Here is a 26,432-nt window from a genome sequence, read left to right as displayed (position 1 = left end):
ATTGAGGGTTCGATCCCAGGCTCCGGCCTTCCTGTGTTGGGTTTCCGTGTTCTCGCTGTGCCGCCATGGGTTTTCTCCGGGCAGTCTGCCTTCCTCCCACATCCCAAAAAACACGCATGTTGGGCAGATTGGACACTCCAAATTGTCTGCAGGTGTGAGTTTGTGTGTGACTGGTTGTTTTTCTCCGTGTGCCATGCCATTGGTGTGCAACCAGTTCAGGGTGTGGCTTACCTCCTGCCCACAGTTGGCTGAGATGGGCTCTGACACCCCCAGCACCCTCATGAGGTTTGGCAGTTCAGAAGATGAATGAATGAACAAAGTGTTGGGTTTGTTTTTTGTTTTTATTCTTTGTATTTATAACAATTTAACACCACAAAAATGAGTGGTCAAGCTCTAACGTCGTGGATGATGCACATCATGTTGTCTCCAGGTTTTTTATGCTTTTTACCCATATAGGTTTGCACAAGGAAAATGTTAAAAAGCAGCTTGGAAGCACATACCTCGTGTTAAAAATGTTCCCACATATTAATACATCAATATTTTGGGATCATTTAAGTAGGTAAGTAAAGTGCATTGGCATCAATGTAATCTATCCAGCCTTACTAAAAGTAGTTAGATATTTAAGTTTCTATCTCACTCCCATCTTTTTCAAAATACAAGCACTATATAAAATAGAGGAAAAAATTAAGATTAAGATTTGATTATCATATAAGTATAAAGTATAACAAAGAAAATTCTTTTAAATCACACTTGATATCATGAAGTTATCTACAGTATTGATATTTAAAAATGTATAATTAACACAATAGATGTATGCATATTTATACACATGTTATGTTAATTGCTGTCATTTTATAAAATCGTTACTTTAACATGTTAAACAACACGTATTTAAAAAAAATATATTATTCACAACCAGTCCGCCCTTATTAAATTGGACGTGTATTGCTGTCAATGGCAGATGATGAGTTAAATGCTGTGGACAGAAAAAAGTGTTATTGGGTGCATAAACGTAATATAGTTCATTTTTAAATTCATTTATATTTATGCCTTAGAAAATTATACACAGAACATGATTAATAATAATAATGTGCAATACTTTTGTCCCAAAAGTTAATGTTGTGGCCTGCCTAACCCAGAATGTCTAACTATGACGACTTTGAGGGTTGTTAATATTATTTTTTCAATGCCTAAAATATTCACATTCTCTTTTAAAGTGTATTATTTGTACTTTATTTGACTTTTTACCTCCAGGCTGTTCGCAGGCAGTTTGGACAAGCGCCGACGTCACTGAAGGAAATATTTTTTCGCTATTCAAAATGGCCTCTCAATCAGGAAGTAGAGAAAACCAGTAGCGGCGAATAAGTTGGATAAAATTCCCAATTTCCGTCGATTTGACGCCGATCGCTGCTCAACATCTCCCTGTGCGTTTGGGCTTCGAACTGGGACTGAGCAAAAACGACGAGAGGGTAAGTAAAATGCAGAACGAGCCGAAAAAACGGAGATTGTCGCCGTCGCCAGCTGCCCGATATCGGCTGCCTCTCCTTGGGAGCGCGTGTTGTTCATATCGTATTACGCCGGTGTAAATGAACTAAATAAAATCGGCTTGCTTAGGGGGCAAAATGTCGTTTGTGAACCACGGCGGTATCAAATATAAAAATCCAGACTTCTATTGGCATTATTATAAAGATCTATACTCACTCTTTGCTCATTTTTAAGCTAACACGCAGCAGCGTAATACGCGAGCTCGGCTTACTACGTAGTAACATCCACATACATTTCCAATAAGCTATTTAAAGGCTATTTTCTTAAAAGCGTTTGTCCAAGTAACAACGCTTTGACATGTATAGAAAAATAAGTGAAAATGATTGTCATTTATATACGTTATGACGTAAAATGTTCTCATTTTGGCTGCGTTAATCCCCCCAGTACACAAAACAAACGTACCCATTGGCTACAAGCTATGCTAAAGGAGCTAGTAATTATCATTTTTTCGGCTTGTGTTATTTAGAGATAACTACACTATTCGACATCTTGCCCTGCTGCTGTTAAAAGTTTTAATAAGACACACACGATGAGATCGGGAGTATTTAAGTATTTTTTTAAAGTGGTGATACTGTGACAGACACTGTACTATATAGCTTAAGCTGCCTTCCTTTGTGCTGTGGAAACAGATGTGGCTCATTTTCTCACAAAAGTATTTATTTTACTCCGTTACGATGAAATGAAACCGATCTTGGAACTCGTGTAGGAACGATTTTTATCTTTGGAATTGAAAATGGATTTTAAAATGGACTGTTTTGCGATGTGCGTCTATTGTTGGTGTAATCAAATGACTTTTAAATGGCTGTACAAGTGCTGGATAATGCCAGTGTACTTTAGAGCTAGAAAACATTACAAAGTTTTACTGTTAATCTGTCATGATTTTCTGTTTTTGAAAACATGTACGATGCACTACTGTACTGTACTGTTTTACGTTACTTTTTCCTAGCTTTTCACAGTGAAATTCTGCAACAACAGCTGCAAGTATTTTTGGTGTAAGCTTGAGTCCTCCCCAGTCCAATAAAAGTTTATTGTCAAATTATGCATAATTTATACAATGAATCGTTGTGCATTTAAACAAATGACATATTTATTTGCAAAATATGGGTTGACATAAATCGCATTGAATTTGTAGTGTTATAACCCTTAAACAAATGGATATTTCAACAAAAACAATGCCGCTGAACTACGTAAACATACATTTGTTTATTTTATCTCCCCTCTTCAAAAATGATAAATAGGGCTGCACTTTACTGATCTTCGTGTACTTTATATACAGTATTTAATGTACTCACAGCTGCAGTAGCCCTACTAAGTATGATGATGCACAAACTTTAGACAGTGCATTTTTTTCGTATCCAAAATACAGTTATTTTTTGTATCTATCATGCCAGAAGGGCATTTTTTTGGCAAATATTACAGAACATGGCCCGGTGGAGCAAGTGGTAAGCGTGTCGGCCTCACAGCTCTGGGGTCCTGGGTTCAAATCCACTTCTGTCCACCTGTTTGGAGTTTGCATGTTCTCCCCGGGTCTGCATGGGTTTCCTCCGTGTACTCCGGTTTCCTCCCACATTCCAATAACATGCATGGTATGCTGATTGGACACTCTAAATTGCCCCAAGGTATGGGTGTGAGTAAGTGTGCATGGTTGTCCTTTGTCTCCTTGTGCCCTGCAATTGGCTGGCCTCTGGCCTGGAGACAGCTGGGATAGGCTCCAGCACCCCCTGTAACCCTAATAGAGGATAAAGTGGTTCAGAAAATGAGATGAAATCAGACATTACTGAACACATGGTGCCATTTCAGTTGATCAATTTTAATTCCGGTAAATGGAAAAAATGGCAAACTTGGTTTCACAATGTCCTTGTTTGGGTTGACACCTAATAACTCTGAAAGCTCTGTTCTACTTTTTCTTCCCCTGTGTGAGTTCAGATTAATGCCAACCTGAGAGAGGTTACTCGGTGTCAATGTCTTTCCCCCTTTATCTTTCCTTATGAGAATTTTATTGAGAAGATTGGCTACACACTAATACTTCCTGTGTTGATTTTTATCATGTGCTGTTAACCACGGTGAGTTGGTCAATGACCTTGATGTCACTTGCTGTCACATCCTTTTTGTAGCCACATCTCTTTTTCTATGATTTTCAGTTACCCGCACTTCACAGAATTGCTGGTTAAAACCACACGACACCAACAGTTTTCAGGCTAACCATTTCCACACTGAAATTGATTCATCCAAATGAAATGTCTTTTCCTTGTCCATTTAAATATGTACTAATAAAGTTGCACGCTTAAAAAGCACTTACGTTTAGATATTTTGTCCAGCTTTTGGATGATGAAAAAGGATGCTTTTACATTTACATGATCTGCAGGTTTTGTTTTTAGAGGGACTCTTGATGGGCTCTACATAGTCATGTTGTATTCATTCATTTTCCAAACCGCTTAGGTTCGCGGGGAGTGCCGGAGCTTATCTCAGCCAACTATGGGCACCAGGCGGGGGACACCCGGAATCAGTAGCCAGCCAATCGCAGCATGTTGATATAGCAAAACTCAAAACCTTTCCATCTGGGTAATATAGAAATAGAAATAGTACATTCCAGGGAAAAATGTCATCATCGCAGAAGAATGTTGAACTATGCAGGCGATTGGTTTATTAACATTTTAACTTTTTAAACTATCATATAAACAAACGGCAGTGTCACAGATGGGCTCTGGTGAAGCAGTTTTTTTGTCACATAAAGGTTATTTGATTTTTAAAAACACTCTTTTTAGCCTGTTTCTCACAGCAAGCAAATAACATTTGCAGATCAAGCCCTAAAAGAAGATTCAGCATTGATTTTTCTTTGTTTTTACACAGAACTACCAATGTTTTTTTTTTTTTTTACAGAGAACTAGTGTTCTGCTTCAGCCATTACTCTCCCCGACTCACCCAACGAAACACAAATAACACTCAAGATTCTCCCATCGTCTCATAAACAGTTGGAGCTAATAAAAACACAACTACAGGCTTCTTGCTATACATTATGCAAAGCTTTCGCTCCTGTCATTTTTTTAAAATGATATGCTGGTTTTATATCCTTTTTTCACGATCAAACATAATTCTAGTGTAAAGATGCATAAAAAGAGTCCTAAAAAACGTGTTTGTTTTGAAACTCACGTTTCTCCAAACAGTCACTGGTCTGATGAGGTCAAAGAGCAAAGATCCATAGTTCAGGTTTGGCTCATGCCTCCCTTTTGTCGTCTTTGATTTAGCATTCATTCTGCTCACGCCAAGTAGTGATAAATCTCATTGAATGCCTGTGGGCTGATTAGAGGGAGCGTGAAACAAACGTAGAGCCGTGTAAAATGGTGGTTGGAAGTAGAGCGCTGCTTTCTTGGAAACTCATAAGACCACAGATTTTTGGGGATTTGGGACAGCGTGAAAGGACCAACAGTTGTTGTTGGAAAACAAAACCGCAATGTTTGACCCAAACAAAGTGCTCTTTTAGCATGGCCTCCTAGAAGTACTCTGTCGGTCTGTTATCACTAGCGTTTACTGGGTAATATCCAGGGTTTCCTGGGATGAAAGTATGTTTACGACATAGCAATGAGTCATGCAGGAAGGAAAAATGGGTAAATTTGATAAACGCTGTTAAATGAGTGTATTCCTTTGCCTCGGTTATCAGCACCTTGGTAAGGACTACATTTATTTGCAGTCCTCTGCATAAAAAAATTGAGCTGTAAACAGCAACATTTGCATGCTTTGTTTATATGCTACGTACTACAATGCTATTGTAATTTGTTCAGGTTTGGCACCAAACAATCTAAATATTTTCATCACCATCGGGAAATTGGCCTATCATGTACTTTTTTTTTCTACTTGTGTATTTGTACCGTTAGACACAAATAGTCACTGGCTACCATATATTACGGAATCAACACTAGCCGTTGGGTTTTGGTTCTAACGTAAAGAGTTTGACTGTTATTCTCAAACAGTTTCTTAACATGCAACCATTGTGTTGAGTAACACCCTAAAACATTCTCATCTTGCCAAATATTATAAAACACCTTATTGAGTCATACATTAAGATGATTTCCTCTTCTACAGGTGCCATTACAGTTGGGCGGAAGAGTTTTTAATGCTTTCATTTTCACACATCAGGTTACTTTATTTATTTTTTATCGAGGCCACCAAACATTTGAATTTCCTCAGAATTATGACAGAGCATGACTTTTCTAACAGAAAACTGACTAAATGAAGGCTTTTTCTCCAGTTAAATGTTGTTTTTTTGGCAACAGAATGGAACTAAAGTATTACTATTGGATTAGGCGTGAATTCAGATAAAAAAAAAATAGGTGAGTTTTTTTGTGACAAAAAAAAATTCACAGAAAAAATTGATAAAAAAGTAAATTGTGAATAGTCAAGGGAAGGAATTCACTTTTGAAATAAAAATGTATGTTTTATGTACCACTCCCATTAAGCAATGACCTTAAACATTAACATGAAAATGAAAGTAATTTTCTAATAAAACATTTTTTAATTGCCTAGTCTGCCCGTCCAATTTTGGCTGCCTTCCTTTGTTATGTCTTTTTTTTTTAAACTGCTATTTAGCCTGCATTTAGTGCACATTGAGTTGTAATTCATATTACATGTCAACCAAAATTCAGCAGTTTGTGCATATGAATTTTTTTAACAACCCTACCAATGTACATGTGCATTATAATACATCTGTGCATTGTCAGATATGATGAGAATTTAACATCCCTAAGTAGCACAGACCGACAACTGTCGTGTCTACTTATGTTGACGTCTTGCCCTGCAGAATTTTTACCCACCCCCAACTACTCCGGCTGTATGTTATTCCCATAACACACGACAGAATAATGAGATCAGTCTTTGATTATTAGTTTGATCTTAGAATGCAATTCAGCATAAATGGACATCTCATGTTGATGGTTGTTTTTTTCATGAATAAATTAATGAAACAGGGAAATAGATCAATCCCAACCACTATATTGAATACTATATTTAGAACATCCTTTGGTCATGTTAAAAAAATAATTATTGTACTGCTCAAATTTAACTCGGCACCTTGACCCCTCCTCTACAGTAATTTCCTGTCCTGTGATTATAATTATACTTTTATTCTATGCCATTTCTGATAACCTGTGGTGGGATCATATTATGATTCTTGTTTCTGCATTATGATAATTGGAACGCCACAATATTTACATTTTACAGAAACTAAATCTCCACGAACAAAGAAAATGAAAATTCTAAGCAGCGATCATTGGCTAACAGTCTCTCCCAGTTAAAACTGATTGGTCCGCCAATAGTTAAAAGGGATACTTTAAGTAGGTTTAAGAATAATGTGTGTGCTAAATTTAAATATAAATAATACATTTTTACATACTATGATATATTTCATTAAGGCTGCACGGTGGACGAGTGGTTAGCGTGTCAGCCTCGGTTCTGAGATTGAGGGTTCAACCCCAGGGTTGGACATTTCTGTGTGGAGTTTGCATTTTCTTCCCGGGCTTGCGTGGGTTTTCTCCAGGTACTCCGGTTTCTTCCCAAATCCCAAAGAAATGCATGGTCGGCAGATGTGAGTTTGTATGTGAATGGTTGTCTGTCTTCTTGTGCCTTGCGATTGGCTGACCACCAATTTAGGGTGCCCGTAACTGGCAGGGATATGCTCCAGCACCCCCCACGATCCTTGAGAGGATAAGCGGTTCAGAAATTGAATGAAGGAACATTTCATTAAGTTGGATTAATTATAATATTTAAGACCGTATAACATGATTCTACTTTTTTAAGCAATAAAACCAGTGCCACTGTGATTTTGTGGATGAATGGTCAACCTTGTTTTAACATCAATGTGTTTGCAGTTTAGGTGCTTCGATGTGTAAATAGTTTGGGAACTACTGACCATGGCATAGCACGCATTCCATGGCATAGGATAGAACTTTAGCTCTACTCCGAGCGTTAAGAAAGGGGCTGCGGGGGAAAAAACAGATGGGAGGCGTAAATAGAGGATGTGGGGCGCCACGCAGCATTCAATCAACGACAGACGCCGTGAAGGTGTCAGTGTCACACGGGCAGAGAGGCAACGACTGGCACTACACGCCTGGATCAACAAGAGGGAACGAACGTGATAAAAATAGGAAAGTAATGGCTTAGCCAGTTCTATAGAGATGAATGAATGGCAGGGGGTGGGGATTGGGAGCCAGTAGTGGGGAGAGATGTAAAACAAGATTGGACATGTCTGATGAGACGCTCATCTTAGATGATCCTTGGATGTCAGAATATCTCCAGTGGCCCCTTCACACTCAAATTTATATGCAAAGAATATGGAAATCAGGGACATAATTCAAGTCATCTGACAGCAATGGGGGAACTGTGTTTGTAATTTCAAGTGTTCAAGACAGGCTTTATTTTCATAATAGAACAAGAATAGAATAATTCATTCATTTTCCGTACCACATGGGTCGTGGGGGTGCTGGAGCCTATCCAACATGGGCAGTATGCAGGGGAAATCCTTGCCTAGCCAATTGTAGGACGCAAAATAATATGCTTTTCAAATGCATTATGTAGAACGGTTATGCTGATCTGGTCCCATGATTTCCAGTTGCTTATTCTTGGCTGAATAAGAGCAGCTTTTGGAATTTTCTCAATTTTCACCTTATTTATTGCTATGCATTTTAGAGCATTCTGATTGATGGTGACAAGGACTCAAGAGCAAAAACATAGTGTGTTTATAGTGTGACACGTAGTCATGTTAAAATAATGCTAGGTGGATGAATGAACAATGACTCTTGTTGGATTCACTCACGTGGAAAAATGTAGGTCAGAAAATCTTTGCATGTCTGTAATTCTGCTTACTTGACAGCAGACACAACCAAATATACGTATGCATTTCATAGTACGTTTTACAACCTTTGAGGTTGGGCGGGTTGTTATTAAATGTTGGCAAAGAGCTTCAACTGGAATTTTTACAAATAGTGTTGGTTGTTTTCCACTTTTCTGTATTGAGAAAGGTAATTGCGTATTGCCAGTAAAGCATTTGTCTTGCTCTTACTAAACTCCTAAGCAGACTGACATGGGGAAGCCAGCCTGTGTTTACCCTTGGGTGGAACAAAAAACGAAGTAAAGTGGGCAGTAATTGGCTGCTTCTCCCTTTTGACACTGCAAGTCTTTCATCTATATATTGCATGTCGGTGGTTGTGGTAGAAGTTAAAACCCATCATTGATCCACTACAAACCATTATTTTCCTATCTCGTTCACCGTCTGCAACCCCCTTGACCCTATGCTTCACATCCATCCTGGTTCACCTGCTTCTCCATTTTTATTTACCACATGAAGGTGAATTAAGAGCCCTCTCTTGAGGGCTAAATCACTGTTATAGCTCACTCCTTTCTCTCTGTTTGTGGGCACCGTGGTATTCATCACACTGGCAGAAGAGCCACTTGCGATAATTGACGACCATCTAATCGAGATAAGTTAGAGCAGCTAAACAAGCCTTCTTCAATTATTCATTGGACGCTGTGTGATATCCTCATCTGTGGCCATTAGCGTTGTATCACTGTAAAATCCCCGAACAGATGAGTTTTTGATCCTACCTGCTCTCAGAGCTCATGGCTGTTCTGCTTAATACCTCGCCCGTTTGTTTGCTCCAAGGCAAATAGATGCCTTTTGTGATGATTAATAATGTAGGCTGCTTTTGCACCACGGAGCACAGTGTTTTCCCGGGAACTAACTCGTTCCTTTTATGAATATTTCATCACAGCATCATATAATGAATCCAGTGGGTTCAGGTCTATCATAACCAGCTAACGGCCTTCTTGTTCCTGCACAGGAAGACAGATCCTGATAAATTCTAACCTGATTACCACTGATGCTGACAGATGCTGGTGGTTTTAGCCAGACCCCCAAAAAACTATTACAGGCACTGCAGGTAGACATTCTGTACATTTCTTTTTAACCCCGTGTTTTGTCATTGCATTCGCTGTCGGTCTGGATTACACAAAAAACACAGAAAGAAATTACATGCAAGTTACATTGCCTGTGGAGATAAACACTAGGGAGGAAACGATGTCATTTGCGGCTTTTAACACTACTGCATTCTGGTTCTGAATTTCTCAGGAAATGACATGGACTTTTGGGAGTATTTCATGCGAATGTATTCTTAGCTGTGCTTTCTGTTAATGTGCAGCAATGAAAACTAATAATTTATCAGTCCCAAACACTGCATCCTGGTGGGTGTTGAATGTGACGTAGCAGTTTAAAGAAGTCACACTTCCCTGGATGACACGTGCACTCAAGACCACCATCACGCACAACCACGTTTGCTTGCCAAGCACACGTTGGATTTTACAAAGCCAACAATGGTCGACTTGTGTTTTTGAAGTGGTTAAACAGACAGACCTCTGTCGGTTATGACCCACCAAGACCAAATGCAGAAAAAGGTTTTTTAACTTTGTTTCTGAAAAGTATCGGTTGTATGCTTTGTGTTAAAATCTAGAAATATTTTACAGTGGCGTTATCAGTTTCATTATGAATGCAGTTTAGATTCAGGCCACCCAGGGAGCGGGTGAGGGGACGGGGGAACTTGGGAGGAGATAGAGCTGTGGTAACAAACTGATTTAAAAGATAACACATGTAAATGGTTTCCTTTGCTCCATTTTAAACTAACCAGGCATGTTCTAAAATGAATAAATTGCTTGCTAGTTTTTAGTGAATAAGTTCCTTGTGTGAGCTGGGTTTTGGTTATTAATGTTTCATTTTCTGTTTGTCTATCTACTCTAGCACCAACTCGCTTCCTGCTACTGATAACACGCTTCGCCTCTGCACTCTTTCTCTCTGTCAATGCTAGTGTTTATGGATGTGAGGAGTTGTTGGGGACTTCTGGGACGGGAATATCTGGGATCAGTTTTAAGATTGGCAGTATTGATTAAATTCCCTGGAGTGTGTTAGGGCATACAAAATGAGAACTATAGTAGATGGATTTTACCAAGACCGAGATCTCTGCAAATTGAGCATGAATAGAAGACCCAGCATTGAAACGCCATTTTGGGGAAATAGTTTGTGGTCCATTAGTCCATACTGATGATCAATTTCCTGCAGTAAACATGATGCATTTCATAGGACATTTTACCTTTGCTTCTCTTTTTGACATAGGTGAATTAGACTGAAGAAAATGTGCCTTTGACTACATGCACACGCATGCATCTATGTATACAACACACACACCAAGGCAGACAAAGGCCCTTTTTATTTTGACCCCCGTGAACTCTATTAGTGTTTATTACCCTAGCCTTGTCCCCGGTGAACAGGTCTGGCGTATATCCCAGCTGTGCGGTGCACTGTTCCAAGAGAAAAGTAAGGTAGCAAAATGGGGGAGGGAGGAAGGTTACACATTTGATTAGGTTGGTGGCGAGGGAGTGTCGCAAAAAGATATGCTATGCAGAGTGCTGCAAGATTGGATTGATTCAGCTGTCAAACTGCGAAGGATTTGTGGGTTGTTTTTGCTGGGTAGCATCAATGGTAGTCCGTCGCACTTTGCATTGTTTTTAAGAGGCGCTATTCAACATAGGCCAGAGGGCTCCTCTGAGCTAAGGCCAGAAATGATCAGGGTTTGAGTTAAAATGCTAACACATTGGTAGTCTGAAATGTAGTGAAAGAGAACACCATGTTAAAAAATATGCGTGTTCAACACAAGACAAGTGGCAAATGAGCAATTTGGTTTTCCATCAAATGCCGTTTTTTTCATATTTTTGAGGTCAAAAGCCAATGTTTTTGTTGAAAGCTACTAAAGAACGTAAAATTTGGGATTGAGTATTATAGTGTCTGGATCAAAATCAGTCAATATGCTCAAATTAAGCAGCATTGAAATTGGAAAGCAATGAATGAGTATCTGTATAATCCCCCTAATGATGAAGTTAATCCTGCCTCAAACAAATGATCGTTCAGCAAGATATGACATCCTTCCTATTTTATCTTCTTACAGATCATGGAGAGTATTTTCCCCTGCTAGAAGTACGATCCGGGAAACAGCTGACAGCACTGGGGTTGGCAGTTTGGGCCGTAGCAGAAGTTATCTTGTAGCCATGTGTACAATTCCAGTCTGATGTTCACCCTCCCCTCAACACTGGCCATGGACGGGGAGAACTACCTGCATCCAGAAGGCCCTCAGCTTGACACCAGCTTGTTCTCGGTAGCCTCTTCAAACATGGAGGTATGCTAAGCCCCCCTCATTTGGTAGTCTTTTTGTCTCATTTGGTAACACATTTGTATTCCCCATTTTTAGAGTTCTCTTTTTGCTTCCTCTGGCTCGTGGAGATCCTTCACACAGCAGGCTGGATACAATATGCACTGCCCTATGCAATCTGGAAACCAGTAAGTCGACTCTTACATGTTATTATGAATCAGTATCCCCTTTAATGTGTGCAAGAATTTGTATCCGAGAGCCACTTTAAGACGGTAAGCAAAGAGCCATGATACATACTTCTAAACAAACTGTGAATAATGTAAACATACCGGTTTTGTGAACACAGACATTCACTTATTTGCATGCAGAAGTGCACGGCTCTCTTCTGGAGTGAGCTCATCACAAAGGAATGATTGTACTGTGAAGTTGTGGTATTCGCAAAGGTATCGTACCTTTGGAACGATTCATTTACATGAACGATACGAACCAAGTCGCGTTTAAAAATTCATTCAGCTTTATGTGGCTTCTGGTATAAAACTGCTACATAGGCGGGATTATTGTAGGAAATAATGACAGTGCAATAAAGTGCAAGTTTTGCTTTGTACTTTAAAAAAAAAAAATCTTTTATTCATAATATTCCCCTAATGCAATTTTTCCTGTTGGTTTATGGTGACTACAGTTTTCCAAAAAGTTAGCACAGACTAGTAAAAACTTTTCATTACTAATATTTTATTAACGACCATGTTTACACAGTGGAGGGCCGTCTGCTATTCTAAAAATATCTGATTCATAGACTCAAGTTAATTATATTATGTCCATGAACAACTATTAAATAATTCTGAATTATCTGTTAGCTTCCTTTCATTGCTTTTCCCTTTCGGTTGCGCTGCTTCCAGATTGTGTTTTCATATTTAAGTGTTTAACCCATCACTTTTCAGCCATTATTTGTTGCCAGGGTCAGAAATCTACCCGGAGCAGGTCTGCGGGCCCCATCCCATAAAATAAGTGTCGGCCAGACAGCTGCTTTAATCAATCAGAATTGACGTTGGCGATACCAAGGCCTTCTAGAAGGCGTATGGAAGCGTCAGCGTTTTTACACCCAATGATTGGATAGAGCAGCGCTAGCAAACTGCATCTGTAACAAGTTGCACAAACAAATATATTGTTGTGTTCATTTAATAGCAGTTTTGTCAACCCTCAATGCCTGTAGGGGGAGAAGAAATAGATTTGGTTGCAGATTTACTGTCAAAGCCCTTTTCAAGACAGACTTTTCAAGAGAAGCTAAAGAGCTTTCATTTCAGATAATCTCTATGACAGAGTAGTTTAAATCTTCTCGAGGGAAGAAAGGAGAATGGATTTTGTGTTCAAATACAACAGATTTTTGTCAAGTAAAGTCATTTTACTCAAATTTGGCTATATTCTTAAATAATTGTAATATCATGAGGTTATTATTTAGTTTTTTTTGTATGTGTGGCAGCTGTAGCTGCAGTAAAAGTTCTTAGAGCCATACATTTTTTATTGAGGGTTGGATTGATTCGGACTCAGTACTACTGAAGGCCTAGGTGCAAAATGCACGGCCCGTCACTGTGTTTACAATTGTTGAAACCTACATGCTATAAAGCAGCGCCTTACTAATATATTTAGTACAAATGTGTGCGTGTCCAAAAGAAACAATTTCAAATTTTGCTTTCTATAGTCTTTAATCTGTCAATGTCTTTGGCCCTTATGACCTCATAGCTGAATTAGAGGTGACTCTCAAAGGAAGTGGTGTGCGTGAGCACAAGAGAGCCTGTGTACGTTGCATTTTCCCCATGCGCATCACAACTCTGCTGTTCATGTGGATGCATTTGTAGGTGATTTGAAAGAAATTCATACATAGTGCACAATCTCATTCAATTATAGCCTTTCAAGATTTTTTTCTTTTTCTCGGTGCATGTATTTTTTTTACTCTGCTTTTTAGAGTATTAAGATCTCTTATGGAATTGAAGCAAGGTATGCCGGATACTCTTCTCACTTGTTAACACTGCCTGCAGTCAGACCTTGGATGATTGCGACTTGTTGATGGCATGATGTCGGTTTCACCTTTCATAATTGTGCTGGCTGGAAGGAAGAATCACAAGACTGTTGCACATTATTATTGTAGTTCTCCGGTAAATTGTAGCCAGTCAGGATTGTTGCATTAGGTAATAAGGGAGTTCATATTTGGCAAGCTTTGGCTTCTAAGGCAGGTGCTCCACGCTCGGGGAATTTACAGCCAGAATCGGAACTAGCCGTGGACTACAGGGCAATGCAGCGTCCATCATTGGCCTTGCTTACAATAGAAATGAAGATTGCTAGACTTACCTAGGTATACTTTTGTAGCACTCTCTATGCTACCATGACTTTATTCAGATGATTACTAGACGATGATGTCAATAATCCAAATTTAGAGCTTCGTGCACAACAGTTACTCATTTTTCTCTCTCTTTAAATGTTCTGGCGTGTTTAACCGTCCCGTGATCTCTGACCCATGCTTGAGGACACAGGACAAATCCTGCAAATAGCTTTGGCAGAGCTAATCTACTGCGCCTGAGCTCTGCCATGTGATTGGCGGAGAAGTAAAACAGCTGTGTGCTACGTTTATACCTGAACAAAGGCTTGCTTCGCGTCTAAGGGTGTGTGCACTCGTCACCTTTTTAAAGCATAGAAGGCCTGTAATGACATAATGACCTGCACTCACGCAAGGAAGTGGAATTATCTTTAGTTGGCTCCTGGTTCTCAGGGAAATGGTTGAAAATCCTATGTGCTGTTTTGGCACTGAATATTTGATGTATCCACTTTAAATTTCCATGATGCCTTTTGCAATAAGACACACATAGATGTAACTTGGCAATAATTCTGCTTGTCTTTCTCTATAGGCAATATCACTTGAATAACAGCAACGCTACCACAGCCACTACGCCAGATGTACACCTTGACATGTTCCCTGCTTTCTCAGACATGGATTTTTCCTGCCTCAACCTTCCCAGGAATGGCGATTTCTCCCAGGTTTGTGAATAACAACAAGTCTTCAAATTTACGCTTCTGGTTATATGTGGAAATAAGTAGTGTGATAAAAGGTGTGAGGTGCTGCATTTATATTTTATTGTTTTTTACAGAAAGTGTTTCCCACACAACCGGAATACAATTTTGACGGTTAAAGGGGAGGGGGTTACTAATCAGATTTCTTATTCATTAACAAACAAGCTAAACTTGATTGGCAATTAGTTACATAAAACGGCTGTTAAGTGCTTGAGGTGGAACTTGGAACTTTAACAAAATATTTTATTGGCCAACTTGTGAATTTTCGAGCCCTGGAAACTTCAATATGAAGTTTGTTAATAGCAGGCGTTCAAAAACGTTTTATGTGACGGCCATGAAGAAAGCTGAAGTGTGGTTGACACGTTTTCAGATATGCTCAAATTTAAATACCCATATAGTAGACATTTGGGGCAATGTATTTGCAGTGTTGTTTCAGAAAGGAAAGCATGAGTATTGATTAGCAAATGAGGAATAGAATCGCACAATTTCCGCACAATGGGGGAAAAAAATGAATTGAATTAAATGCTTCAATTTTCGCACAGTGGGGGGAAAAAATCAGTACCATATGGACGGCGGGGCACCAAAATGTATTAGTGGTGGCCAAAATAATTTTGGGCAGAAAAAAATGTAAACGTGGTAAGTAATAATATCAACCCTTTTTCAATAGCTCTTTTAAGCTTTTTGACATGGCAACTGCCTTCTCATGAAGAGGGTAGAAATACCATCTGAGAGATTTAAGTCTTATTAAATAGATGCACACATGCACAATCAACAATATAATTTTCAAGATCAAAAAGCAGCAATATATAAGTTATAATGGGTTATTTATTGTAGCAGTTGGCTTGGATTGAGTCTTCCAGACTGCATCCAGGGTTGGTTGAGTCACTAAAGATTTTCCCTGCCCACGATGTGGTAGTTCCAAGGTTTTTAAGAGTAGGAGGGGAGGGTTCATTGGGTTCCACTGTCCAGACTATCAGCTGGTCTTTTTGGGGGGCATTGAGGAAACAGGGAAATATATTAGTAGAAAAGGAATTTGATGACAGTTGTCTCAGAACACGTTTGCAGAATTTCTTCAATTTTGTTGATCCAGTTAAACTAATGAGAAGGAATAAAGTTGACGACTCAGAATTAACTACAAAATTACATTTGGCGAGTTATAGCCACACAACAAATAATTTAGAACCACACGTCTTCCAGTTTGCTTCAACGTAAAAAGTACACCCTTCTATTAAGCTTAGTGGCTCAACGTACAGTGTACTTTCCTGCATTATTTTTATTGGACCACCCAAAACAAACATGGTGCGCTTGTCAAAGATGAAACTGCCTTGCCACAAATACGGACAATAATAAAGTAGACTGTGCATACTTATATAGGCAGATGGCTGTTATCAAACATGCCCATCCGTCCTCTGTGCATTATGTATGCATTTGTTATTGGCTGGTAAATTTGCTAGAATGCAATGTAATTGACTGACATTTAGAATTGTAATTGTGATGAAACCATGGGGTCAGCCACTATAAAAAACAGTTACAGAACTTTATTTCAGTTTTATAATGACGTGTTTAGCGTCTCTCTGCCCTTGTATTATAATCAGGACACTCAGAAGCTGCTGCAATGAACAGCACTATTTGCATTTGTAGCTTTAGCCTCCAAAGCTAAAGGTTTGCATTCGAGTCCTGATGATTCATAGATACAAGCCTCTCTGGTGCCACTTTGCTTACTACAGATTGCACACACGCCATTCCAGACGCACGCACACACATTTGACCGAGGATTCCCACTTATGATGACACCATGGGCAGGCGCCACTCTGTCTATGAGTGTCTTTTCTCCATTTCAGTCTCACAAAGATGGACATTACAGTATATTATCCTGAACTGATATCATGGATTCCTGGAAGCGGGAGGTGCAAATGGACCCCATTTGTCTCACCATCGATGTTTTTTCTATGAACATCCCCATGTTCTGTTTCACAAATTACTGATTTGTTACTTCTGTTTGATCAGCTTTTTATATCGTCAAGGAATGATCGTGTTGTTTTTGTTCTGTTTTTTGCAATGAAAGCTCTGAATTCCAGTAAATGAACCTCCCTCTGGATAAAATTGCACGTTATTTGTGCACAAATAGATGCTTGTCCCAAAAGAATATTAGTAAATGCACATTTTCCACATGTTCAACATGCATTTGGCAAAGTTTTGTCATTACATATTTTTAGATCGGTGAGCAAAATAACACTAGTTTGCCATTAAAACCACATTCTCAGTCGATTAACATCAAAATTCTGTGTCACATTTTCCCCCCCCTGCACAAACAGCTATTTTTTCTGCTTTTTAGTCAGGAATCAGTGTTTTTTGTTTGTTTTGATCATTTGGTGAAACAAACCAATGCTCGCTAAAGATGAAACTGTTAAACAGGAGAGTCAATTTAAATTTGTTAAAATTGAATGCTGATTGACTTTAGAGTTGTTGGAATTTCACATTTTTTCCATATTTTTAAATTTATATACGGTAAATGAATTTTACTTCATGTAAATGCCACTATAAAGCCTTTGTTAACAGAAATCACTGCCATTAACAGCTTATTTAATGCAAATGCAATTAGTAAGCCTTTAATAACAGACTTGACTGTCATTGAGAGGAATGCACATCTAATCCATTTGAACTAGGAAGGCGTTCACTAGCAGCCACTCCCATTTCAAATAGGCTGGACGTCTAGCACTGACAAAGGCACTGAAACATGATTATTTGCGGTCAGCCCAACCACTGTAAATGAATTCAACAGCGGAGGAATTAGTTCTATTGGCTTTGTACAGTAACTAAGATACTAAACCACACGTGTCAAAGTGGCGGCCCGGGGGCCAAATCTGTCCCGTCGCATCATTTTGTGTGGCCTGGGAAAGTAAATCATAGTGCCAACTTTCTGGTTTAGGATCAAATTAAAATGAAGAGTTTAGATATATATTAAATTTCCTGATTTTCCCCCTTTTAAGTCAATAATTGTAATTTTGTTATCATTTTTTCCGTGTTTTTAGTTCAAAAATCATTTTGTAAAATCTAAAAATATATATAAAAAGGCTAAAATAAACATTGTTTTAGATCTATAAAAAATGAATATTCAGGGCTTTTAATCCAGTTCTTTTAATCCATTTATAAAAAAAATCTAAATATATCTAAAATGGTCCGGCCCATATGAAATCGAGTTGACGTTAAGGCAGAGAAGCCACTGTCAAGAATTCTTATCTATTTAAATTGATTTAATACAACGACTCTCAACTATCCAATGACAAATGCGCTCAATTGCCAGCGTCAACGAGACAAAATGAGACTGGTCTGAACTCAGAACAGTAACTGGGCAACACATTAGTTTTCTAAATATAATAATAAGAGACAAAAAAAGGTGAAGGAGTTCCATTAAATATAGCTGCAAACAGCGGAGTGCGAGGAGTGGCCAGGTTCAAAGCGCAATTCTGTTTACACTACAAATGCGGTTGAGTTACACCATGTACAGTAAAATGGGTCTGACTGCCGGTAACTGTAGTCACTTACCAACATAAGCATCATTTCCTGAAAGCTCCTCCTCCGTTACTCCCTCCAGCGCCCTCCCCTCCTTGCTCGCTCACTCTCTCGCAGGCACCTCTTTGAGGAACTATTAGTGCACAACCACTATGACTTATCATTCAGCGCCAATACCCTAGCGGTTTTGGGTAGAGCTCATTGAGCAGAGCGTCACCTCGGGCTTAGGCAGATGTGTTGTGTTTATCCAGAGAAGAGCCGTGAAAGGGCTGAGACGGTCCCACTGGCTGTAAGGTGATTAGAAGCTCATGGATCAGGGTGTTGTACTCAGGTGAAGCAGGAGTGTGTCTGTGTGCGTGGTTGAGTGTGAGTGTGTGTATCTGTTCCCCTCCCCTTCAAGCAGCGATTGGACTCATGTCGCTCATGCAGTTCTGGACTAAATTGTATTCACAGCTGGGACGGCCACTTCCCAAGGTACTTGTGCTATTTGATTATTTTGTTTGTTATTCGGGCCTCATTTTTGTAATGGTAGGTCACAAACCAAAATAATTGAATCTGATCACTGGAGTAAAATGTGTTTTAATTATTAAAAGCAGCGCTGATGGCACAGAGTGTCGATGCAGTGCATGGTATTGGCATTTTTTTCCCCCAAAGAAGTCATAAGAGAAATGGTTATGCTCACTTCAAAAGTTTGAGTTTAAATGATGACGCCATTATGATTGGTTCAGTACTACTTATGTGAATGGTATATTCTTTTAGGGACATTCCAACTACTGAGTCACATTGACCACCCAAGTTATGACTTTCAAATAGTTAGGTAGGTAGGTGAAGATGGATTATCAGTTGAATATCCTCCAGGAATAGTGTCTCCTGCTTGATATCTAGTTCATCGCTGCCCACTCGACCAGTCAAAATGGATTGAATGCTAGTCAGTGAGTTAAGTTGACTATTTAGTGAAGCTTGAATCCATACGTCCCTCATTGCGCTTGTCATCAGCGCCCAAGCACTTACGGTCATATATTCTATTCTAGTAAAAGTAACATCCCAATGTCATACCATGCAATAAGGAGTGCTCAATTGTCTGTTTGTGTATTGAATGGAGACTTTGGGTTGAGCATTGACGCAAACACTGCACGTCGCCCTGTGCTCCATTCATGACAAACGATTGCCTGCCTCACATGTACTATTCTAAGAAAAGAGAGAACACGATATCATGTAATTGCCGTGACTTGTTTATTTTCCCTTTGCCTAGTCAGCATCTTTGTTCTTGCATGTGGAATTACTTGGACTTTGGTCTTGAGTCATTTCTGCAGTATATTTCATGCAAAATTCCAAGGAAGGACGAACACAAGACAGTACTCTTAGTTTCCTGGTTTACTAGTTAAACGTCAACTGTCACCTCTCCATACAGTTTACTGGAAGTGAATAAACAACAATGGCGGCAGTGATGACTAATGCACCAGTGACAAATGCCATGGGGAGTGGCGTGAAGGAACAATATCATTTGCTTATCTTTAAGGACATTTTAAATGTGTAATGTTACCAACTAAAACACACAATCATGGTGTCTCGGCATGATCTGTATCATGTGAACCCAAATGACATGTGTTTATACCCATGATGCATGTGACATAAACTCCACATGGTATTGAAACAGAAGACCAATGATTGAGAAATGGCCCCGTGGATTGCCAGCTCATTGTCATGACATCCACAAATGACTTCCCGTGGCAACAACTAAAATACAGAGATGGGAACCCGTTGTGCTTTTCACACATTATTCTTATTAGGATTATGCTGTCCTTTGAAAAAATGTTCTTGTATTTTTCATGTGTTGTATTTAAGATCACTTTTGTTTGTTTTCCCCGGGCCCACTTAGGGTTTCTCTGGGTACTCCAGTATTCCTCCCACATCCCAAAAACATGCATAGTAGGCTAGTTGAGCACTCCGAATTGTGACTCAGTATGGGAGTGAGTGAGAATGGTGGTTCGTCACCTTGTGCTCTGCGATGGGCTGGCGACTAATTAAGGCTGTCCCCTGCCCGCTGGCCATAGTTAGCTGGCTCTAGCAACCCCGTGACCCTTGATAAGTGGAACGGAAAATGAATAAATCAGTGAGTAAAAAAGTGCAATTTGTGGGCATATCAGCGGATCTGTTGGTTTATATTTTGAGAGTCATATATCAAATATTATGGGGTCATTCAGTAGAATACATGCCTGGGCAATTTAGAAATTTGAGAAAAGACAAAATACCTTTTTAGTTCGTGGCCCCAGATGCACTGATTTAACTTACACATGTAAGCCACTTGTCAAGTTGTGTTGTCTGCTTGGACGAGGTCAACAGCTGAGCCCACAATATAGCTTGTTTCACTCTGCTGAGTGCTTACAGAAAATGATGTCATCTTCCTTAGTTTGTCTGCACCACTAAGATATTGACCTGCAGCAAACAGCATCGTTCTTACTAACCGTGCAAATAACGCTCATCTTTTTGCTACGGAACTTGGCCAGAAGCCAAACCCAAAATCAACAATTGGGGGAAAAATATGACGAATGGGAAAATAGGATATTTATAAAATAGGACGTCATTTGTGTTTGAATTTTCTGCCATGGAAAAGCACCCAAACCTCCATTAATTATGTGGGGGAAGCCCTACGTGGGGCCAATTTACTTGGGATCCTTCAACAAAAAGCATAGTTTGTATGTCTCCAAATCCATAACAACCCCCCCCCCCCCCCCTCTTTCCCATCTTCTCGAATTCTGCATATCTTCTTGTTCTTGCTGACTAATTTTGTCAGCTTCATTGTTAACCTCTTTGTCCTTTAATTCTCTTCAGTCTTGCTGGTTTACCATTGTACTGTTGATTTGTAGTCTGAAGCCTGTTTTGCACAGAAATCCTGTGAAATTTTCACACAGAACCATAAGAGCTGATAGCTCGGTTTACGAATACAGACGCTCCCCTACTTACGAACGAGTTAGGTTCCGGCCGATTGTTCATAAGTTGAATTTGTTTGTAAGTTGATTCAGTGCTATATTTGTATTATAATTTATGTTTAAGGCCTATATAAGTATATTGAAGGTTTATATAAGTGCATTTGTATGTTTAAAGCTTGTATAAGTAACACACTGGTTTGTACTGAAAAAAACATTTAATAAAATGGAGAGAATATGTACAGTACTGTATAGAGAGAGAGAGAGATTTATGTATTAGAAACTGGCCGAAAGAAGCGATCTATCGACGATTGCACAGTTTTCTTCTTTTTTTCATCATAAATGATGCAGTAGCACTGTATGGCATCATTCAATTGATTTGCAAACTTTGTGCAACGTTCAATATTTGGGTCCTGCTGCTCGATCTTTCTGTTTATAAATGGTACTGACGGTCGAACGATTCAAGTTGTATATGTGCAACGCTCACCACTCTCACGCGCATCAAGCTTCGTTATTATTGCCACTAGTTTCAAATGAAATGACTTGCCTCTTCCTTGCAACTCCCTCAATAGAAGCCTTTCGCTTTTTACCAACCATATTGAATAATGGATGCACGAGATATTTAATGATACAAATAAAAAAGGTTCTTTGCGCACTGGAGATACGTTCACGCACTTCCGCATTGCAACGAATTGGATAGAAGAAGGTAGCTGCTGGGTGAGCTGAGCCCTCACAGCGCAAGGCGTCGGTATTAGCGGCGGAAAGAAGCACTACTCGGAAAAAAATACAAAATCGAACTTACGAACATTTTTCGACATAAACGCAATTTGTAGACATGTTCGTATGTACCGTTGTTCGTAAGTCGTATGTTCGTAAGTAGGGGAGCGTCTGTAATACAATTATGTTATGTTGTGTTTTCCTTTACAGTTTACACAGTCACCTCTTCACTTTCCCACTTCTATATTATTGTATATTTATATGATATCAAATCTTTTCCCTCCATCGAAAAAGGAAGTTTAAATTTATAATTGTAGATAATGCTCTAATGGTGATAAAAAAAATATTGACTTTGCTTGAGTTTTTTGATGTGACTGAAACATTTTATGATACCTACTGTAAATGGCTCAAACATTTTAAGGAAGTACTCGAGCTGTAATTTAGCCAGCACAACATATGAATAATACATTGGACCATTTTGTGAATGCAGGACATCAGTGGGAAGTTCAACACTTGCCAGTGACACTCAGTACGCCTACACTATTGAAATATGCCACAGAGGCTCGATTCTGAGGAAAAGTGAAAGATGGATGAATGCCAGCTCTACTAATGCGGCTACAGTACATACACTTATGTTTATAGAGCATTTGTAGACTTCCTCATATGAATCTGCTGGAATTTATCATCTGATAAGCAATGACATTTTGCTTTTTTTATATTAGAAAACTGCTGCTGCAAAGAGTCATGACACAAACAATTGCATTTTTATATTCTATTAGACAAATGTTTTATGTTTGCTTTTATTTTCCCTTGAACTCGCTTGGTACAATCTGTGTAAGACAGATAGCTAACTATATGCACTTATGTGTCCCCTATCATTCATCCCAATGCACACACGTTGTAATTTACAGCCTCTGCGTGCTGCGCAGACACTGGCTTGTCACATTACGTTCATTTGATCCAAACATTGCCCAAACGCTGAAGGGGAAAAGAAGGCATGTGACTGCATTGGGAAACCAAGGCAAAAGTAGAACATGTGAAAGGCTACTATTGTTCAAGAGCACTTGGGTGGAGGAATTACAATAAAAGTATATGTGCTTTCACATGCCCTTCAATGAAAATGTACATTTTCTCCTGGAAGTCATTTTCTAAAGAAATACTTGAACAAACAGGCGTGGTTCCTCACTTTAAAAATAAGAAAAAAAATTGGATTCAAAAGGAGTGCAGCAGGATTACGGTTTATTTTAATGTTTTGGCTATGACCTGCAAAAGTAGTTAGATTAGCATCAGGGAATCTGAATTTCAAGCCTTATCTATGTGCGACAGGGCGTCTTTTTGGGCAGAGTAGACGCACCAACCCCAGGTACACATCTGCCGCTGGACAAGTAACACTGTAGCAGACTCTGTTCCGCTCTGGTTGACAACTCGATTAGCATGGTGCTGAGCTCGGAGATGTTTCACTTAGCACAAGCCCGACTGGTTTTTCTCATGAAGTGCTGGGGAGTTTTTTGTCCCAAACCTACAATTTCACTTGGCGCAGAATTACAAAACAGGTTTTGTAGTTTAACGTTAAATACATGTTTATGGAGTCATAAGAAATTCACACCCTTCATATCCATCATAGCATGACAAGTCAATGATTTTATGAAAAATATTGGTTGATAACTTGGTTCATTCTGAGGACAATTTACAGATAAATTGATTTAAAAAAATAAAACAATATGGCTTCAGGCCTAAGTGAAACTATTATAGGATTTTTAGGTGCAATTTCTACAACATTTCAAGCATATTTTCCTTGAGAATGGTTGTTTAATGACTGGAAAGAAAATAGAGCATTTAGAGTTGGAGAAACTGCAGAAATGTATCTTGTGCTGCGACACTTTTATCAGCCCATGACTTTGACTGAAGACCCCCTTTCGTAAATGTGGTTTAGGTAAACAATGGCCTTCTCGGCGCCGTTTGAGGAAATGTCCTGTTTTTTTGCGATTAAAAATGACAGTGTGCTGCTTATCTGTGCATTTCCACCATGGCGCCTCTGCAAAATGAGGCCTCTGGTGAAGAGGTGCCCTTTTTTCTCAGGCTTGTTTACACATCTGTCACAGCCAGACCAGTCCTAGTGTGAACTAGGGATATTGAAGACACAGCTGATGAAAGAGTTGGTTGAAAGTTATGTGTAATAGATAGGTGGTGTATTTTCCCACTTTTTAAATAGGGGGCATGCGCACCCCCCACCCTTAAGGCAGCCAATCAGAGACCAGGACAGCTCAGGCAGTTATTCATGCCTGATCTTGTCCCAAGAAGCAAATATACGCACACAATGACAGTTGACGCTAAGAAGATGGTGTTGCTTCCTTACGATGGTGATGGTAGAAAGTCACTCCTGTAACATAAGAGGACAAAAATAAAAGCCATGTGTTTGTTTACCACCCTTGCCGGACCCCTTTCCCAACGTCATGTAGTCAGTCATGTGTGCATGGATGGTCCCCGCGTCGTGTCCTCTCTCGCCCGTCAGACATGGTCTGCTTAACTTGTGTGATGTGAGGCGATAATGAGTCCAGCATTTTGTTCAAAAGGAGTCGCGATGATACCTTTCGGCTTCATGGAATCTGGAGATCAACCTTGTAATTTTGATTTTTCGTGGTTAAATGTAGGACACTATGTTACTGCGAGCATAAGCTTTTAATAGGCTGTTTTTATACGCATTCTCATTGTCATTTCCCAGAGCTATGTCGTGAAACTTGGATCTTTAACTACCTTTGTACTCACCGTTTTAATTAGCTTTTTAACATTACGATTACTCATACAATTGTAAAGTGTTAACCACAAAAATAGGGACAAATCAAACCCAATTAATGTAGATAGAAGGTCTCATTTCATTTCACAATCTCGCCGTGGTGACCCCTCGGGGGATGAGACGAAGGTTCACTACGATATCATAATTACTTTGTTATTTAGCAATATTTTATTTTTTTAATTCCATTGTGCCCTAGCTATTAAATATGTGGCGCATTAGTACATTGTATAAAGAAAATTGGGTTTTAAAAATAAAAATCTAATTCAACAGATAATGTACTACTTTCTCAGGAATAGTTTTTTGTCCGTTTTTCTCCACTTTGTGTGAACTTGAACTCAAATTTGCAATTTTGACACATATTTTTAAAGAAAATGTTAACCTCAAAATCATTCTGCTTTGGAGTGTGCAACTTTGGAGTCCATGTCTGTTTTTGTTAGCTTGCTGTTCTCTGCATGGCGCTCACCATGTTTCCCTTCGTCCATTAGCTAATCCCTATCTGGTCACATCCATTTTTATAAGTCCCTTAGGACAGAGAGTGGTGGGGGTTGGGTGCGTGGTGTCTGTGGGAGGCTACTTAAAGTGCATGGCATGCTAATGGCTTGGATGGAATATGAATAAAGGGGCCAGGCAGCATTGGTTAAAATGACACTTGCCTTCTGTTTATGAGACAGTCAATGAGGGTATGCAAATATGTTTTTATAAATGACTGATTAGATTAAATTAGATAACTTTATTCATCCCGTATTCGGGAAATTTCACTGTCACAGTAGCAAGAGGGTGAGACTACAGACACAGGAAAAGACATTTTAGACATAGTGATGAAAGTTTAAAAAAAAAGGAAATAATGTGACGAAAGGTGAGTTACCGTCAATTAATCAACGATTTGTCTTGTCCCTCCCTCCACAGGATCTGTCCTGCATCGATGACCTTTCCACCAATTCCTTATTTTCCTCTCCGACCGACTCGCTCTCAGAGTATGCCGATGCCCAGTCCTTCATCAGCACTGACCACCTGGACACGGTGCCCACACTCTGGGATGTCAGCACAAGTAACACCGGCACAACCGCACCAGCGCAGAGCCAGCTGGAGGTCAGTAGCCGCAAATAAATACTGTACAAACTGATAAACACCCACTACTAACTCTTATACAGTAATACATTATACGTTTACACCAGCAAGTCGGTCGTAGGATTCATGTCGGGCAATATATAATAGTACCAAAACAATAGTAAATTATATATTGTGAAAAATTCCTTTTAATATCTATTTTAATATGTGATTTAAAACAAAATATTACACAGTACTGATACTTAAGTGAATAATGCAGAATCATTATTAAATGTCAGCTAACCATAGGTTTTATAAATCACCACACAACACAAACATATGGTTAATAAAAAGCATTCATTCATTCATTTATTTTACGAACCGCTTATCCTCACAGGGAAAGAAGAAATGTTATTTTTATTCCACATAGCTCGAATTTCATGTAAAGAGCAAGCGAGTTACGCAATGCTGCTGAAACCATAAATGAATCAATGTAGACTTTACATTGCATGCACACAGTGAGAAATGTGAGATGGGCATTTTAAAACATCTTTAAAATGATTAATGTTCACCTGGTCAGGCCTTGTCATCCTTAAAAGATTGCATAGTTGTCACTAAATTTCAGGTACATATATTTTACCTGAGCTG

At 39.2% G+C, this 26,432-nt stretch overlaps 1 protein-coding gene across 3 annotated transcripts in view; it reads left to right on the top strand.

The window, feature by feature from the left end:
* sbno2b (strawberry notch homolog 2b) overlaps positions 1-26,432 on the top strand; it is a 44,145-nt gene continuing 17,713 nt past the window's right edge. For 2 of the 3 annotated variants that reach the window (XM_077606614.1, XM_077606612.1), the window contains exons 1-7: positions 1-152; positions 245-559; positions 1,255-1,469; positions 11,526-11,753; positions 11,826-11,914; positions 14,624-14,753; positions 25,644-25,826. In XM_077606614.1, the coding sequence (XP_077462740.1) occupies positions 11,646-11,753; positions 11,826-11,914; positions 14,624-14,753; positions 25,644-25,826 (510 nt within the window). In that variant the 5' untranslated portion in view covers positions 1-152; positions 245-559; positions 1,255-1,469; positions 11,526-11,645. Of the gene's footprint in view, positions 153-244; positions 560-1,254; positions 1,470-11,525; positions 11,754-11,825; positions 11,915-14,623; positions 14,754-18,435; positions 18,774-25,643; positions 25,827-26,432 lie in introns of those variants that run through there. The other variant, XM_077606615.1, reaches the window with a different exon arrangement.

Source organism: Stigmatopora argus, chromosome 8 (genome assembly GCF_051989625.1).
Source record: "Stigmatopora argus isolate UIUO_Sarg chromosome 8, RoL_Sarg_1.0, whole genome shotgun sequence".
NCBI lineage: Eukaryota > Metazoa > Chordata > Actinopteri > Syngnathiformes > Syngnathidae > Stigmatopora > Stigmatopora argus.
The sequence above is the reverse complement of the archived record's forward strand: the minus strand, read 5'-3'. Positions and strand labels throughout refer to the sequence as shown.